The 18,420-nt window shown below is 39.4% G+C and overlaps 3 protein-coding genes, 1 long non-coding RNA gene and 1 pseudogene across 6 annotated transcripts in view; 1 reads left to right on the forward strand and 4 right to left on the reverse strand.

Moving 5' to 3' along the window:
* LOC124349426 (glucose dehydrogenase [FAD, quinone]-like) overlaps window positions 1-18,420 on the reverse strand; it is a 211,430-nt gene that overhangs the window by 191,802 nt on the left and 1,208 nt on the right. For both annotated transcript variants that reach the window (XM_046800012.1, XM_046800011.1), the window contains exons 6-11: window positions 18,232-18,414; window positions 18,054-18,142; window positions 17,747-17,989; window positions 17,227-17,648; window positions 17,011-17,131; window positions 16,819-16,887 (exon numbers count right to left, since the gene is read on the reverse strand). In XM_046800012.1, coding sequence (XP_046655968.1) covers window positions 16,819-16,887; window positions 17,011-17,131; window positions 17,227-17,648; window positions 17,747-17,989; window positions 18,054-18,142; window positions 18,232-18,272 — 985 coding nt within the window. In that variant the 5' untranslated portion in view covers window positions 18,273-18,414. The remainder of the gene's footprint in view (window positions 1-16,818; window positions 16,888-17,010; window positions 17,132-17,226; window positions 17,649-17,746; window positions 17,990-18,053; window positions 18,143-18,231; window positions 18,415-18,420) is intronic.
* LOC124350266 lies at window positions 214-2,479 on the reverse strand. The gene is made up of 6 exons (XR_006920619.1): window positions 2,385-2,479; window positions 1,873-1,992; window positions 1,677-1,792; window positions 1,317-1,618; window positions 911-1,211; window positions 214-844 (listed from the first exon to the last, which is right to left on the reverse strand). It is a non-coding gene; the product is annotated as an uncharacterized LOC124350266 (long non-coding RNA).
* LOC124349984 (DNA-directed RNA polymerase II subunit rpb1-like) lies at window positions 2,244-15,093 on the forward strand. Of its 2 annotated transcripts, none has more exons than XR_006920335.1 (3): window positions 2,244-2,257; window positions 14,352-14,504; window positions 14,575-15,093. XR_006920335.1 is itself a non-coding variant. In XM_046800948.1 (3 exons), the coding sequence occupies exons 1-3, from the start codon at window positions 14,306-14,308 to the stop codon at window positions 15,016-15,018; spliced, it is 567 nt and encodes a 188-aa protein (XP_046656904.1). In that variant the 5' UTR covers window positions 14,236-14,305; the 3' UTR covers window positions 15,019-15,093. The 2 variants fall into 2 exon arrangements, 1 of the variants encoding a protein (XP_046656904.1); XM_046800948.1 differs by lacking the exon at window positions 2,244-2,257 and adding an exon at window positions 14,236-14,311 and having other exon boundaries at window positions 14,388-14,504.
* Window positions 2,900-5,535, reverse strand: LOC124349815 (extensin-like). Its single transcript, XM_046800694.1, has 4 exons — window positions 4,567-5,535; window positions 4,334-4,509; window positions 4,176-4,254; window positions 2,900-4,085 (listed from the first exon to the last, which is right to left on the reverse strand). Exons 2-4 carry the CDS (start codon window positions 4,340-4,342, stop codon window positions 3,067-3,069), a joined length of 1,107 nt encoding a protein of 368 aa, XP_046656650.1. The 5' UTR covers window positions 4,343-4,509; window positions 4,567-5,535; the 3' UTR covers window positions 2,900-3,066.
* LOC124349698 lies at window positions 9,445-14,434 on the reverse strand (annotated as a pseudogene).

Raw genomic sequence — 18,420 nt, forward strand, 5'->3', positions numbered from 1 at the left:
CTTGTTCATTGTCTTTCAATTTATATCAAGTCTTGTTTAGGAATTGTAACAATAGATTTATTACAAATTCAAAGTCTTCCTTGTACATAAAATCTATCAGCCATTTGCTTATTATTTTAAGACTTAACGAAACCAACAATCACAACTTTGGAATATTTTCCGTTTTTCCCTCTGAAATTGAATTCCCTTATCGAAAAAATGCTCAAGATACAATTCAAGATCAAAATTTAGAGTATACTCTGCGCAATACGTTTCTTTCGCAAATTACTCTATTAAAAAAAAATCGTCGAAGCAGAAGAATGTCCGTATACAAAGCAACTAAGTAGTCATACTAAAACATGAAACAAACAAATCACAACGCAGCATACTGGGCTTGAAGAAGTCAACACAAATAAAAACGCCTGTCGCAATGTCGACAAGGTAGGTATTAATAAAAGTCTTATCCTTTAGTCTTTTCTATTTTCTCGTTGAAGGTCAACAATCAATTCACAGTGACTAGTAACCGAGAAGATAACCGACGAATTTAAATGATTAACAAATAGAAATTTCAACTCTAGTATTTAGGAGCCTTCTTGTAGTAGGTTGCGGAAGCGTAGGTTGGGGTACAATATTCAGATGCCTTAATGGTGTAGTAACCCGGGGCAGAGTAGTGCTTCGGTGTAGTAGGTCAGAGTAGCGAAAGTAGTTGTGTAGTACTACAGTGCCTCGGTGGTGTAGCAGTACTCCAGTGCCTCGGTGTGCTGAGCTGGGGCAGTGTAGGTTGCATTGTAGTACTTGGGCGCTTCGGTGTAGTATTCGACAGCTTTGGTGGTGTAATAAACTTGAGCCTCGGTACAGTAGCTACCTAGGAACAGAATAGTACTTATCATTAGTATAGTAAGCTGGAGCAGCGTAGGTTGTAATGTAATACTCAAGCGCTTTGGTGATGTTTCTCGGGGCAGAGTAATACTTGGTGGCTTCGGTGTAGTAGCTCGGGGCAGAGTAAGTTTTCGTGTATTACTCTGAAGTTTTAGTTGTGTACTACTTGGGGGCCTCGGTGTAGTAAGTAGGTTTTGCGTATATTGACGTTGTGTAGTAAGGCGGCAACGTGGTGTAGTAATCTTCCGCTGCTGTTGCTTGGTATCCACCATACCCAGGAGACATCAGTACACCTGTGGTCGACGCAGCCATCAACGATACAACACCCGACAGCTGCATAACGCCATAGTTAACTACACAATTAACAATTTGAAAATTAATTTTCTAATTTAACGTGTCTTATTGACTAGAAACAAGTTAGAATTTATTCACGATTGGAAATAAAAACGAATATTTACCCATGATTGCGAAATGATGTAATACGATGATGAAGGCACCAATAGTGCGCTGCAGTTGTTGCCGTGTCGGAGATGCTCACTCGACTGATCTGATCTGTCGCCTTTTCTCTCTCCTTTTATACGACTTTTTCTCACCCTGACCCACCTTTTAAGCCTTGCGGCTATTGTACCAAATTGATGATGAAGTAACACGTCTCGTTCTCACCCAACCTCTACACCACTGCATGACGCGTTTTACATAATGATCTCCATGACCTTCGATTGGCTTTTCCTTCTGCATTTGACGTTGTTGGGGGATGGGTCTACAAAAACCAATGTCAAATTGAATACCAAATGGTTATGAACACATTCCGTTCTCACCCAACCTCTACACCACTGCATGGCACGTTTTACGTAATGATCTCCGTGACCTTCGATTATGAAAGACATGCAAACTGGCCTTTCCTTCTGCATTTTGACGTCGCTGGGGGATGAGTCTACAAACAACCAATATCAAAATGAATACCAAATGGTTATGGTTATGGCTATGGTTATGGTTATTATTAACTTTACTCACTTTAAACCAATTGACATTTGAGTAATTTGACTCGTTTCTTCGGTGAATGAATAAATATTTCTATTTCGAATCGTTTGAAGGACAGTTGGCGTTTTTGAAAATATTCCTCTGCAACCTTATCTAAATTTCAAACACATGATCAATCCATATTCATTTCACGATGTGCACACAGTTAAGCCTTGTTAGAAACCTCTTTTATTGGTCAATAAGTTCTCAAAAGCTGCAAAAATGTTATGTTAAACATACTGTGTAAATGCTATTCCAATTGTTTTCTTAAATCAATTTAGCAAATGTCCAAATGACAACATAGTTGTGGGGATATGATGCCCAATAAAACAAACCATGAAGAACCCAACCCATGAAGGACCATGAAATTTAGACTAAAGTACTAAAGGTCATCAATTCAGTTACCTCAAGTTCCGGGTTATTAGGTAGGGGATACTGAAAGTGGTTTTGAATAGTCACTAATAATCATAATAAATAAATTTGAATAGTCGAAGTCTGTTTGAAACCTTGGTGATGTCGCCAAGAGCCCGAGACAAGTCGTTCTTCAAATTTCGATTCGTTTCCGAAATGATATTTCCATATTTCAAACTATGATTACATAAGCAGATGAATAAACTTAATACCATCTTCAACATCTGTTGTTCCATAACTAGTAGAGACTCAAACTCAAACAATCACAATCACTGAATCACATCAGTCACAGTATCACAGTATTACAGTCTCAACTCTCAACTCTCAACTTAACACTCAACACAAACACAGACGAACTTAACTTTCATATGTGACATTGCCAAATAAAAAAAACTCTTGGTGTGGTGTGTGTGATCTCAGCAAATCCGGGAACCGCCGAACCGGGATCTTTTTTTCAAATTTCGATTCATTTCCGAAATGATATTTCAAATTATGATAGCATTCAGCAGACAAATAAACTTAACACCATCTTTGATATCTGTTGTTCCATAAGCGTGAGCACCAGTTGAAATTAAATAACTAGTACGTATACTAGAAGAATCAAGAAGAATTCAGGAGTTAGTAATTGTATGTAATTGATAAAATCTATTTTTCAATTGCGAATCATATAACTCTGCAAATAACAAAATTCTCACATAGCACAGCCACCTAGAATGAATAAAATTGAATCTTCTCCCAACATTAGCTAAATGTTGTCAAAATATTTAGCATTCGAACTTAGACAAACAGAGAAGAAGGGCCATAGAAGGAGGGGACGGGAGCCAGTTGTTGCTGGTTGGAAGAAACTGCTTGGCCGACCTGTTGCTGATACGATGGGGCCGCTGACGACTGTTGCTCCTGATAAAATAGACCGGATGGAGCCGCTGGAGCTTGCTGCTGCTGATAGGCTGGAGGAGCAACTTGCTGTTGCTGGTAGGATGGAGCCGCTTGGGTCGGCTTTTGTTGAGTTGGGGTGGCTGAAGGAGGTTGTTGATAAGATGGGACGGCTGGAGACTGCTGTTGTTGTTGTTGATATGATGGAGCTGGAGCTGTTGGAGTCTGTGGTTGGTAGGTTGGAGCTGACGGAGCCTGTTGTTGATAGGAAGGAGCTGAATGCTGCTGCTGGTGAGAAGGAACCAATGGAGTCGGCTGTGGCTGGTAAGATGGAGCGATTTCATTTTGCTGTTGGTGAGACGGGGTCGGTGGCTGTTGAGCCCCACCGTAGGAAGAGGAAGCTGTAGCCTGTTGTTGGTACGATGGAACCGCTGGGGCCGATTGTTGTTGATAAGATGGGGCCGATGGGGTTTGTTGCTGGTGGGATGGACTTGCTTGGGTCGGCTGTTGGTAGGTTGGGGCTGCCGGAGAAGGTTGTTGGTAAGACGGAGCGGCAGGGGTCTGCTGTTGTTCGTATGATGGAGCTGGAGCCGTTGGGGCCTGTGGCTGGTATGATGGTGACGGGGAAGCTTGTTGCTGGTACGACTGTGCCGCTGGAGGATACTGCTGTTGCTGAGATGGGGCTGATGGAGTAGGTTGTTGGTAGGATGGAGAGGCTGAGGCTTGCTGTTGGTACGGTGCTGGAGCTTGTGGCTGAGGTTGTTGGTAGGATGGAGAGGCTGAGGCTTGCTGTTGGTACGGTGCTGGAGCTTGTTGCTGAGGTTGCTGATAAGAAGGAGCAGGTTGTTGGTAGGCTGGAGGAGCTACTGGGGCTTGTTGCTGGTAGGACTGATAGGAAGGTGAAGCAGCTGGTTGTCGATGGCCTGGTTTTGTATTTGATGAATAACAAATTTTATTCGTTACTGGTAAAATTCAACGTCAAAATGAATAAACATATTAGGAAATTTACTAACGTTTTCCTTTAGTTGCTTCTGAGCCTTGTTGCATAAGCACCAAAGCAATCACGAGCGCACATTTGATCGAGTTCGTTACCTGTTGAATGAAAATAAAACATGGAATAACAATACTTATCATTTAAAATACTAGACAGCGAGTTTGTGATTTTCGTTACCTTCCACATTTTAAGTTGAACTACCTGTAGGAGTGAAGAACAATTCGCAACTGTGACTTTTTATCGCCTACAGAAGTCGTTTATATATCAGTCAGCTCGTGTAGTAGAAAGTCTACTTTTGGTGCAGCAACGTGCAGCACCTTGATGTACAACTATAGCAGACATTTTCTCCTATTCTGTAAATACATATTATTTCTGCTCATCAACGGGAAAAAAGAGAACCAAAAGTATACATCTTCGTGGCTTTGTGGTAGACCCAGTATCTTCCCTTCCAGCCCCGGCTCTGGAAAAACCCGTCCTCAGCTCCTCACATTCTATCGTACATACATTTACCACGCGTCCCATTCCTGCTGCATTATTACTTATTTATTAAATCGGGTTTTCGAGGCGTTGTGAGAGAACTATTTATTTTCGACAGTTGGTTAACAGTAGGCTAAGGGGTACAAAAAACACGGTAAAACCCGTTTTCTTCCTATCTCTCTTTTAAATTAATGTTTTAGAAAGTCAAAATCTACGGTATTTCACTAAAGAAACGCGCAATCCTAGGGCCGTACGAAAAAGTCATTACCGTATTTAATCAATGTCATGGCGCTTAAATTAGAAAACTACTAGGTATTTGGTTACAAAAATGATAAATAGGGAACGAAGTGTGGACATTTCCCATAGCAGCTCCATCGTCCTACCAGCGCAAATCGTCAAATCCAAGTGGACACAAGCGACAATAATTTACTTATAACTAAATTTTTTAAACTGAACCATTTTTCTCCTTCTATCCACTGGGCAACGACCAACCAGCCATCCTGTATCGAAATAAATTTAGTTGAAACGTGGCAAATGCCATTTCACATGACGTGTGAATTGTGAAATCTCTAAACCACACTCCTTGACGTGTGTGTTGTGGGATATAGTGGCCATATAGTGGGTGAAAGTGGACAGACTATAACAACAAACTTTCAAACATAGAGCAAGCTCAAAAAATATCAAAAATATCTTTAATTGATGTGTTATGCTTCTCTGTTTTAACAGACTAATTATTTCAAAACGGCTGTAACAAGGAGGTATGGCTGGCAGTTCCTCTTTATTATAAAATTCTCTAGTTGCACTTGCCTCCAAGAAAATTAGAATGTTTAAAATTGCAAGCAAAACAGCTTAACACTAAACAGCTTAAAAATAAACTTGCATGAATATATGAAAATGTTATGTTTACCTACCATGTTTTCTAATAAAAACAATTGTATTTTCCTGCAGGAACAGCACTGGATTGATTTGCCAACAAACAACCTGTTTGTTTCACAATGAAGGTGGTTGAATGATACCTGAATACAAAAATGTTTCAATTTTAACCTCTAAAAGCAGAGAGTAAATAGAAAATTTTCTGTTTACACCATGCTTTCACATTTCAACATAATTGCTTTCCAGATTGTAAACATAGCAAAACTTTAACTTTACTTGTTGTTCATTTCAACCTGTATTTTACCATTTTTAAATACCATCCTTCAGCAGTTCAGCTGAATTTCAAAAGTTACCATTCAAATTTCGTCTCATTTTTTTTTAAACTAGTAAACAAAATGAAAGCAGACGACATTTTTATTTATACTGCCATCTCGAGGAAATCGACAGAAACATAAAAATGGAGCCCATTCAAAATCCAAATCGCTCAAAAACGATCAAAGTGGCTTTCTCACCCGCGCTCGACAAACTTTAAAAATTAGCCAATAAAAGAAATGCGAAGATTTGTTACATAATTTCCTTCCTTTAACTTTGTTCAGTTTTCCATATCGCTGGACAGTAAAGGGAATGAAAAGTCATCACTTACTGTAAGTCAATATATTCTCTATATAATTTCTGGAAGTATCATTTCAACAAATCTTATAGCTTACATTTAAGATGCTAAAGAGGATAAAGATCTAAAGTTTAACTGGAAATGTAAAATGTTCTTCATTTTTCTAGTAAGCTCCTCCGGCCTGTGGAGAAGCCCCGCCGTAGGAAGAGGCAGCTGGAGCCTGCTGCTGTTGATACGATGGAGCCGCTGGAGCCGATTGTTGCTGATAAGATGGGGCCGATGGGGTCTGTTGCTGTTGGTAGGATGGAGCCGCTTGGGCCGGCTGTTGGTAAGTCGGGGCTGCTGGAGCAGGTTGTTGGTACGAAGGAGCGACTGGAGTCTGCTGTTGCTGTTGATAAGACGGGACTGAGGCTACAGGGGCCTGTGGCTGGTATGATGGTGAAGAGGAAGCTTGTTGCGGGTATGACTGAGCCGCTGGAGCATGATGTTGATGTTGGTGAGATGAAGCAGATTGTTGGTAGGATGGAGCCGATGGTGCTTGCTGCTGGTACGATGAAGTTGCTGGAGCTTGTTGCTGATAAGAAGGAGCCGAATGGGCCTGCTGCTGGTGAGACGGAGCAGGTTGTTGATAGGTTGGAGGAGCGACTGGGGCTTGTTGTTGGTAGGGCGAAGCAGATTGCGAATGTTGCTGGTGAGATGGACCAGCTCCTGAATGAGTTCCAGTATTCGAACCACCATAATTTGACCCGGAAGAAGGAGATGGTTGAGGAGGAGCTGCGTAACCACCGCCTAATAAACGAGACAAGAATTTTTTTTTTTTGAAAGCAAAAGTGAAACAAATATTTGTTAACTTCATGTTGTATGTGTAATGTTATCGAAATACTTACGTTGTGCTTCAGTTCCATGTTGGTTTAGCATCAGACCCAACAACACAATACATTTGAAGGTATTCACAATCTGAAAAACAAAGATATTCAAGATTAGCCTATAAATAAAATAAGATAAGACAGTTTGCTTTACCATTCTGTTAAATATTGATACTAGTCGGAGAAGAGAATGTTTTGCAACTGTGCTTATGATGGTCTCAACAGGTTGCTTTTATACTTCCAGATCGCACTTAGAAAGTCAGCTTGACAGCTTGTATGTGCGAATTGCAAAAGATTATTTTCTCCTTTCTTTTCAAAATGTGTTATCATTTAACAAAGCGCAAAATGAGGCGCACAGACGATCGTAAAAACGTCAGATTGGTTTATTCTATCCCGCTATACACCGTTTCCTTTCTTCTAACTTCTGGTCGTCAAACCGTGGAAAAACTGGGAAAACCCGTGCGGTTTCTTTTTCAATGTAAGCGTTACATTTATTGCTTTCGCCAATGAGTTGAGTACCTATGGACAAAGCAACTGCACTTTGAAGAAAAAGACAGTCATTTTCAGTCTGATTAGTCGTAATGTAGGTACGGACAGGTTCAACGTCTATCAAGCAAATAAAAGGTTAACAGCCTCATCTATTCTCGCTCATCCTACGCTATCTTGTGGGTTCTGGCTTCTTTGTCGATCACCACCTGGTGGCAATAGATGTTAAAATTCCCACATTTACAATATCCTTTCCCTTGTCTGCATTTTCAGGCCCTTTTTACTTCTACATCCTGTTAAATTGGTTAAAACACACAAAAAATCACTGTCTGGCTTCAACGAATCCATAAGAACATTGGACTGCAACGAAGAAGCTCAGACTTCATCTGAATGTTAATCCTACTTGAAAAAATTCATTACCATCATTTCTTTTCTCATTACCGTTATTTAGGGAAGCTTTCGCAAGTGGACGAAATCCTCGGTGATCATCGGTAATCTCGGTTTGAGCCTCTGATGGCTGTTCCGCCAGATAAGAACTGTCCAACTTCGCCTCAGCTGGATCGACTTCAGGTGGTGGACGTTCTTCGTTCAACTCCGACATCGCTCTTCTGGTTCCAGAGCTTTCGTGCTGATTCGCTTGCAACAAAGAAAGGACTCCTATTTCGAGTTTCTATTCCTCCACCGGATCTTCGTTTGACACCATTTCCGGCGTCAATTTTAGTCTGCGGCAGACTAATACATGGCTCTAGATTTTTCTGTTATAAGGGATTTTGTTTAATTTATGCTCGACCGGTTATTCAGAGGTTCCCAAAATACTATTCTCGATCTATTCCGGAAGATTACCAAAGACCAATTGATTAAGATTTATCACGGCACAAACCGTCCGTTTTCGAGCAACTTAATGCGGTCTCGGCATTGCCTTCTGTACGCCAGTTGGTGGCACTAAATGTCCAAACAGAAGACTCCCACCTGGCCGTGTATGACAGTTCATTCCGAGAAAACGGTAATACAAGTTTCACCCTGAAACCCAACATGTTGTTGAAAATAGGGGTTCCTGCTTTCGACAAAATAAAAATTTTGATTAAAGTCGTCAAAGGGGAAAACCTAACAACTAGTGAGAAACTGATTAGCAATTTAGCATGTTAAAAAAAACAATTAACAGTCAAGAGCACCGAAGGGTAAGACCCTGAATTGAACGAGATTCTACAATGAAATATAAAGCGCCTGCACTTGGATACTTAGCTGATAACTATTCACTTCAGGTAAAGAGGGGAAATACTTGAGATTGAAAAAAACAAAACATAGCATTGGAACTGAAACTGATGCCGATAGCTGATGCCCAATAGCTAACATAGTTGAAGGTGTACACAGCATTCCCCTTGAGGACAGATTTATTAGAAACCTGAACTCAACTGTTCTAGTGGAAATAGATTCAGAACACTTGAATTCTAGATAAAGTGTTGCATCGAAGGAATGGGTAAAAGAATTGGTAAAAGACAGAAGATAGAGGAAGTTACTGTTGAGGAGGAAGGAACGCGGTTGAGTTGAAAAAAAAAAATATATAATTTCATCTGAAGTATGTAACCAGTGGAAAACTAAACTAGAATTGATTTCGTGACTGTAAACTATCTCTACTGATAACAAAATCCACAGGGAATTCTGATTACTATGTAACTAGGCCTACATTCGTAATTATTTTCAGCCACGTAATATCTGACATAACTCACAAGAAAAACTGCTCTTCCAACTGAATTAAAAATTACGCCGTAAACTGGATTCGTACACGAGACACAAACGTGGCAATCGAAAGAAAAACTGAGCTACTCCCATGTTTTGAGAGATAGTAAACCCAGAATGGAAAACCTTTTTGTTTCCTAAAAAAGGGATAAGATAATAAATAAATTATAATGACCATGCAGCTCAAAGTGTAATACTCTTACCCTCTTTCCAATTTAAAAAAAAAATTAAATGAGAATTCGAATTTAAATCCCGATGGATAGCATTTGTACCAATCAATTACCATGGAATAGGCTAACCACCAGAAATTCACGGCTTCGACGCACGTTGTTCTTCATCGGCGAACAAGGTCCACTGTCATCCTATACCATGCCACTGTGATAAAGACTTAAATCATCTGTAAAAACGTAACACAATCTAATACATTTTAAGCCAAAAATACTTCTAATGGAATTTTACCTGGTCCTAGGACATTTTTTGTCAAGGATTGAAACTTTGAGAAATACAATATACTGATGGCAGCTAAAAGACTAAAACATGGCGGTAGCTGGAAAACTGGAAGCCGTAAACCATTATCAGCGTCTTGTCCTTATGCAATGCAGACGAATTTCCGTGAGATCTTGAAAGCGATGTGCTGTAAATAAATAACAGTAATGAAAAAGTGAAATTGAAAAAAAAAAAAAAAAAACACAAAAAAAACATTATTTTCAGTTACAGTGTTAGGAACCAAGACTCTCCAAAGTTCTTCTCCTAACTTGGATGCAATCTGGATCATGACTTTTGTAGCAATCGACATGAGTTATCCCGTTTGTCCCTTTAGGTTCCGCTTGGTAATTATCTGTTCAAATTATTGAAAGTATTGTTATTCAGAATATAGCTTTACTCATTGTAATTAACAAAAAAAAAAGCAATACCTGTGAAGGAATACCAAATTCTGCAATGTCAGCTTCTTAATTGAAGAATACGTGTCAGCACGAGCTCTTTTCGTAGTAATAGACTAAATCCTTTTAGGCGACATTCGTAATTTGACGTACGATCCATTTCCATCTGAGAACTGTCATAACGAGGCATTTCAGTTCATTTCGAAAACGTTCAAACGTTCATAGGAGAACAACTGACAAAAATAAAACTTACACAACAGGATCTGGGATATCAAATCCTTGTCCACGTCCAACATTTTCACATTTTGGGCCATTTAGATGAAAGGTCTTACTTCTTGCGTCATGGAAGATGGGGTGAACAAAGCCCAATCACGGAGTTCCACCGATATACACATTTTGGACCCTAATAATAATTAATGAAAGTCTTGATCAAATGTGTTATGTTAATGTCATGTTAAAATTTACAATGAAATTGTTAATTAAAACCAACGTTGAATATTTCGACTCCATTCTCCACTCTCCATCCGGGGTTTGAAAACTATTACCGCCCTGTTGAATCGTTTGAGGAGGAATTACAAGCGCGTTTATCCGTACTATATCGCCAGCAAAATTCAATCCCCAGCTATATTGAGTTCTCTTTGAATCTAAAAATCAGGTTATTGTAGATTGCTTAAAATGATCCGTATATGAAACTCATTTCTGGGTTGTCCGCCAATCGTTTGCGAAACCTCATTAGGCTCTAAACACGCTTGTCTGGCATTACGCGTGTGATGTTCCCAACATCTTTCATGAGGGTAAAGTTTTTTCTTAAAAAAAAAAAAGTTTACTTACAAAAAAAAAACATTCACATTAATCAATTTTTACTTTTGGTCATCTGTAAGGCCAGTCATCCCACAGAGCTCAGGAACAAGAAAGATCGGTTGATCATCACCTCGATTGGCGTCACGACGAGTGGGGCGACAAAGGACACCAACAAAGGCTGTGAGGGTTGTCTCATTTCGTTGTTGTAACGAGTCTTGTAATATTCCAAGTATGAAATATCACGATCTTCCTTTTGTAGATGAAAAGTTGAGTTCACATTTTTCGTGTAGTCAATGTCATCGATTCAGTAAGTTCTCTTGTTTTAGTGAGTCAACGATGACAACGATTCCCACCTGCTCTGCAGAGCACATTGCCTAAATAATGTTAGTTGGATAATGTTTGTCATTGAAAACGTAACACGAACACAACTGAGACAGAAATCACCTGAAAATCACCACCATTCTGGCGAATTTTTTGCATCACATCCAAAGCAGAATCTCGACGCAAAAAACGATGAATGATTTCAACTCAACAAAAACCCTTCTTCGTGGTGGCGTATAGTAGTGACATACCAAGCCAAATTTTCAGAAAATGTTGCTACACAAGAAATGTTTTATTACATTTAATTTATAAATATTTGAAATGACAACAAATAACTTACTGGAATTTCTGTGGCAGCTGCCGGATCATAGTAATCCCGTTTCCAAAGAGTTAGATTATGCCAAGACAACGTCTCAATATAATATTCATAACCTAATAAATAGTATGTAAATAAAATAAACCCAATCATTCTAAGACAATGCACCACTTACTGTTGTATAAGCAGCGTCATCCTTGTGAATTTCTCCGACTAATCGTAAATGAATAGCAACATCCGAGTTATCTGAAATGCGTTTAGATAAGCAGGTGCATATCAGGGCGCTTCATAAGTTCAAAATAGTTTGAAGTCACAGGAAGTTCCGTGCCAGTTCGCCCTGATGGTTACAACACATGAATGACAATAACCAAAAAAAAAAAACTTGAAAAATACTATTCAAATTCACGCCAAGAACAAACAAAAAAGGTTTAATAATGACAGTTTCTTTAATTTACCCAATTTACTGAAGTCGGCCGAAGGTCGAGTGACCATCATTGCTTTCTTCTGCTCGCGAAAACGACTGGTTCCACGGCCACCAAAAGTTGTTCCTTCTCCACTTGAAGCCCAAGCCAGAGGAGCAGCCCCTCCATGAAAGGATGCCCTACCATATGGAGCCCCAGATTGTTCATGTGGAGCTTCACGACTTGGCACAGCTCGACCTCCTGAACCCGAGCACGACAAAGGTTTACTTTCTGGTTCTTCTAAAATGTGTTCACGGCTTCCGGCTCGCCCCGCATGCTGCAGTTAGAAAGGCCATTAATTTATAGTTGACCATTGAGAAAAAATTTAACATACATGAGCAGATGGGTGAGTTGTATATGGGGCTGTTCCATGTTCTCTTGGTCTTCGAACGGATTCGTCCGGATCAAATTCTCCACGTAAACCACGTGACCGGCCTCGTGAACGTCCATGATCATCTTGATTTGACATTCTGGTATGGTTTGTAGGTGAATACTTTCTCCGACCAAATTAGACAAAACTGAACACATAAAAAAATAAAAGTAAGAATTTAGATACATCAACTTTCAGATCCACAACATCTGAGTTGAATAAGATGAACAAAGCGCACAAAAAATTGAGCAAAAATGAAGTGAAGAATAAATTATGATTCTGTGATATGAAACAGTTCCAAGCACTGATGGCTATTGACAATCCCGTTAAAATGTCAGCTTTTAGATCTGAAGTCTCTGTGAGTCAACAATCCAAACTATGACAAAGAGTATTAGCAATTACATTAGGGTTCTTTCAAATTCAGAATGATGCATAAACCTAAATTAGCTGGTGATTTAGACCTATAAAAACCAAAACTTACACGCTGACTGTAGTTCAAAAAAATTACCACACAATTTAGTTACCTCTAGATTGACTCAAGTATATGTATGAAGAAAAAAAACAAAGTTAGAGATAAAAAATTCTAGGATATGAAAAAAAAACACAACATTCCGAATAGTGAATCTAATGAGAATATTTCGAATCCAATTTTTTGACCGGTAATTATTAGCAACAATTCAGTATCACAGCACAAAAAACTAATAAATAAAGAAATAATAACCCTAAACGAAATTAGATTTCGATGACGCAGTAATTCTATCCTCGTTATATTTCTGTCTGAATTTTCGTCCCAATGTGCCTACGAAGTAGGGGAGACCGGGGCTGTGTGGGACATGGGGCTACATGGGACATCGCAGTTTTGAGCATGTTCCCGTAATTTTTTTTAAATAATTTTTTTACTATATTTGAGTATTTACCATGCCCCATGTTGGGTAAAAAAATTATTTAAAAAAAATTACGGGAACATGCTCAAAACTGCGATGTCCCATGTAGCCCCATGTCCCACACAGCCCCGGTCTCCCCTACGAACATGAACAAAGGCGGGAAAGGGGGAAGAGAAACGAGGCTAGCAGCGTTGCCACACACAATAATTGAACTCAAATGAGATTCCAGAAACTCCGGAAATCCTAATTCAACCCGTTTTTTTTTTACTGAAAAACGATTATGATTAACACGATAATAATTAATAGAGATAAAGTTGAGGCTCAGTTCGTAGTCAATAATGAGGTACGATCGGGAGCGAGTGGGAGCGTGTAAGCCGTGTACCCAAGTCGAATACCACTCCACAATACCTTCCTTCCAGGTTCAGCTTATTTCAATAAATTCTCTTGTTTAACAAATTCAATTATTCTTGTGCTGTGCTGGCTGTGATTTACTGGCTGTGAACAACACCACACAACTAAAAATTGTGCGCTGTGAAATCTACACCAATCGATTGAACCAGTTCTGCGAACCAACGTTTTTGATTATCAGACGATGGTAAATTGGTCTGAACAATTAAAAGGTAGCCTATGGAAAAAAAAGACAGGGGGAATTCCCGCAATGCTTTCTAAACGAGGATAAAAAAGAACGTCAATAAATTTGTGACAGTTTAAGTAGGTCATTAACCAAATTCAAGTTCCTCAAAAAGTCGAGCAACGGTTTCTTTCCATATTCAAGTTATGATTCAAAAATGGGTACCAATCTGTTACCGGTTGTCCAATGTTCATCTAACTTTCCCCTTGATATGAGTAAATGGGCGGGGTGCATTTAAATTTTCTTTTACCTTGACTACTTATTACTTGCATAACCTCTACCAATCACTTTCGCTGAATGCATTATTTCGGCTAATTGCCAAATTCCAACGTATCAGTCGGAATGTACTCTCAAATTTTGTATAAAAACGTGAACAGATCAGATAGAAATTATCAGTTTACCAACTGTTTTCAGCAAGTTTACAACTACTCCAAAATGAAAGTAAGAAATATTTTAAACGTAGTCTCCTAAAACGCATTAGCTTGTACAGGACATAACATTTTTCCTATTTTATTAGTTCTTCATCCTCGCCGCTCTTCTCGCTGTCGCTGCTGCCGATTCTTACAGGTCAGCCGAATACGCTCCCAAGTACGAAGCTCCGGCATACAAATCTACATATGAAGCCAAATACGAGGTGAGTCTCATTCCATCAATCAATTAAAGAAACATGGAAATTAACTTTTGCAAATGAATATTTTTTGAAGACTCCCCAACCTTACGACTTCAGCTGGGCCGTCAATGATTACTACAACGACTACGAACACTCTGAGAAGAGCGACGGCAATGTCGTAACCGGATCATACCGTGTCGTTCTTCCCGACGGCCGCACCCAAATTGTCACCTACAAGGCCGACAGCTACGGATATGTCGCCGACGTCAAGTACACCGGTGAAGCCAAGTACCCCGAATACGTCGCATCCAACTACAAAGCTACCACCTACTCCGCTCCTGCTTACAAGCCCACCGCTCCCACCTACTCCGCTCCTGCTTACAAGCCCACTGCTCCCACTTACACCGCTCCCACATACACTGCCCCGGCCAAAAAGGGTCCCACCTACACCGTCACCGCTCCCACATACTCTGCCCCGGCCCCGGCTTACACCGCCACTCCGGTCTACAAAGCCCCCGCAGTTCAGCCCCAGTACTAAATTGAAAGTTGATTCAAACCACTGAAATGTCTGTATCTAAACCTATTATTTAATAAAAATTTCAATTCAATCAAAGTAAGACCATAAATATTTTCGTTCTGAAAGCGCTAAAATACTTATGGATTGTCTATTTTTTCTTTTTGACTTCAACTCAAATGTTTAGAAATTTGCATCGAATGTCACATGCTACCGTCAGTTTGGATAATGTGGATTAGTCACATGCTACCGTCAGTTTGGATAATGTGGATTAGCCACTAACGCGAAAGGAGATAATCATGAATGGGAAAAGAAACCGAGATGTGACTGTGGTGTGGCTAAGCGCAATAATTGAGAAACTGTTATTAGAAAAACAAAGAAGAAGGCATGGAAAGGCAATCCAAAAAAATGAAACCCCCAAGTTGCCATTTTACGAATTAGAAAATAGTCGATTATTTCGCCATCTATTAAAAATGTTGACAACTAGCCTTGCTTTTAAGTTAAGGCAGGTTAAGGCCTTAAGGGTGTAGGGGAATCGAAAAAAGATCATGCAATAATGAAATACCATATATGATAACATACACAGAAGACTAACATGTCAATATATCATACCAGAGACATACACATAGTAAGAATATTACGAAGTAGGGTTGGCAAGAAATCAAACACTGGTAATTTTGGTCAGATGCTGATTGCTTGATCCGATGTGCGATTATGAGTGCACATCTTACTGCGAATTAAATCGATTCACACTATTTTTACTTTGCTATTCCAATTGAAAGATAAAACTTTATGTGATGAACCTTTAAAAAACGTTGGAAATTTAATTTAATTCTAGATATTTGACTGATATGCCAAGTGTTTTTTGTAACTAAAACCGCAATAGCGTCTACCCAGTATCCACCCTTCTAAAATATTGCATTTTGTCTTCCAGTGAATGTGCATTGTCACATATTTATTATATAAGTTATTTAAAAAAAAAACAATACCCTACAATGAATAGACTCGTGGAATTGCGGTGGCAAAAAACGGTTTCGGACTCAATAAAATTGCGGCATTGGGTTCCAACGTCGGAAGCGGTTCGTTGGGGACAGATTTGAATGCAAATGATTTTACGAGGGAAGCCACGAAAAGAAATATTGTATTCCGAGCCAATGGTTCGCCCAAACAAACTCGTCTCCCTGTATTACAATATAGTTGAGAAATGAATAATCTGTTACACAAACAAAAATAAAATTTACTTTTTGCGATTACCTAGGCCAAAAGGAATGAGATTTTCGTTTTTTATCAGCTTCCCATTTTCATCCAAATGACGTTCAGGTCGGAAATTCTCTGGGTCTTTCCACGCAGTTTCATCGTTGGAAGCCGAGTCGAGATTGATGGCAAGGATGCTTCCCTAAAGTTTTTCGTCGATTACATCATATATAGCCAAAGTTAAATTAATAATCACTTACTTTTGGAATGGTGAAACCTTGAAGTTGTGTTTCTTTCATGGCACAGTGAGGGACTCCCGCCGGGGCAATGGTAGCTATCCTCATGACTTCCATTAAAACGGCTTCAGTATAGGGCAGTCTATTGGTGTTATGCAGGTGAAAGATATTAAGTAATTTCATTCTTTGGTCTCTTTTCTGTAATAAAATACATACCGTGATCGATGTGCTAGTGACGGCAGAGAATCGCCACAAATATCGTCCAGTTCGTCACGCATCTTCTGTTGGTTTGTTGGATAATGAATCATATGAAGAACCGCAAATCCTAACAACAGAGGTAATTATAGTCAAATCAGATCACTTCTATGTCGCAGTATTAACATTTTCGGCAAACCAATGGAACTTGAAGATGTATGGAATCCCGCACCGAAAAGGTCTTGGATTATACTTATAAGCTGCTTCTCTGTGAAATGGTACGTTACAAAAACATGATACAGCAGGTTTAGATTAAAATTTATTAAATTTTAATCTAAACCTTAAATCTAAAACTTAAATTTAATTTAAGTTAAAATAAAGTGAGTATTACTGCTGAAAGTGGTGGATTCATTAGTCTTCAACTGCCTCTCCATTTCATCCAAGTAGACATCAATATAATCGCGAGCAGCATCTCCCTTCGATCTGGTGGAAATATGTTCGTCGATAGTTTCCTGTACATGGACATTTTGGGTGTTACTCGGTTTAATAAGAAAAACACATTGTAATCTTTAAAATGTGAAAACTGAAGTGAATACTGCAGGCTTACCTCAATGAATTTTTGTATAGGAACGAACAATTGGGTATTGATTCCAAGCCATCCTGGTAGAGAAGGGAAAAGACGAACTAAGATGGCAGGAACAGGTAAATTCGCTTGCAGAACATTGCCACTTTGTAAAAATTTATCGATGTTGTCCAATAGTTTCTTGAACTTTGGGTCGTCACGCTGAAATCGTTTCCCTCCAACAATCGCCCACAGGATGTTAATCACCGATACTGAGAAAATGGATTTGAAATCTACAACGTGATCACGATTCGATTTTGCCGTTGCGGTGATTTCAGAAATTAAATCGGTGATCTCGCCCATCATCTGATCCTCGATTGTTGTTTTTCCGAACCCAAGATCACGTAAATGACGTAGCGTGAATCTCCGCTGTTCTTGCCAAACATCGCCTTCCACAAACGTTAGGCCTGTACGTTGTTAGTCAGCAACAAAAAAAAAAAAAAAAATAAGGGGAAGTTTTTGTAGCGTTGAAGCATTTCTAGATTTTGTTAAACATATAATTTACCTAGTCTCTCCCCAAATGTTCTACTTAACAGTATTGCACCAGAAGGTCTGCCGCTGAGATCGCCATTTTGCAAGGCTTCTCTAACAGCCTGTGCCCCGACAACGGAAATAAACGGCTGGGTGGGTCCCAAATAAAATCCAGTCACGGGTCCATACGTCTTAGCCAACTTTTGCATGGTTTTAAAGAACGGATCCTTTGTGGGCATTAATGGCGAATAGCCCAGCAGTGGCAATCCTCTGGGGCCTGTTTACGTTACAAAATGTTTTGAAAATTGGATTTTTAACAATAAAGAGGTAATTAATTTTACCTGGTGGGAAATGAGGTGGACGTAGCGACAACTTGAAGAGATAGAAGATCACAATAACCGCACAGAATAAAATCATTAAGAAAGGCATACTGTTGAAAGTTAGATACGAATGAAATTATATTCGACTGTTTTTCACAGAATCTCTTTTGAGACTAAGAGCTTTCCAAGGTTATGTTACTTTGTTGACTTGATGACTTCCAAATCCTGAGGGAGTAACATGTCGATTTCTTATCCGCTCTGATCCGATGACCTATATTGGGTGTGGCCACTACTACTTCCATCAGTGGAATAGGCGATAAGCGACATTGTGTGGTTACTGGGACTTTTAATAGCATATGTTGTCATATTTTTATGGGTAACTCTAAGA

This window comes from Daphnia pulicaria, chromosome 7 (assembly GCF_021234035.1).
Source record: "Daphnia pulicaria isolate SC F1-1A chromosome 7, SC_F0-13Bv2, whole genome shotgun sequence".
NCBI classification, from domain to species: domain Eukaryota; kingdom Metazoa; phylum Arthropoda; class Branchiopoda; order Diplostraca; family Daphniidae; genus Daphnia; species Daphnia pulicaria.

Bases quoted from the DNA above. Each gene is read 5' to 3' on its own strand.
- LOC124349984 (XM_046800948.1), top strand. The intron at 14,505-14,574 runs GTGAGTCTCATT...TATTTTTTGAAG, and splicing joins CATATGAAGCCAAATACGAG to ACTCCCCAACCTTACGACTT.
- LOC124349815 (XM_046800694.1), bottom strand. The intron at 4,086-4,175 runs GTTAGTAAATTT...ATACAAAACCAG, and splicing joins AGAAGCAACTAAAGGAAAAC to GCCATCGACAACCAGCTGCT.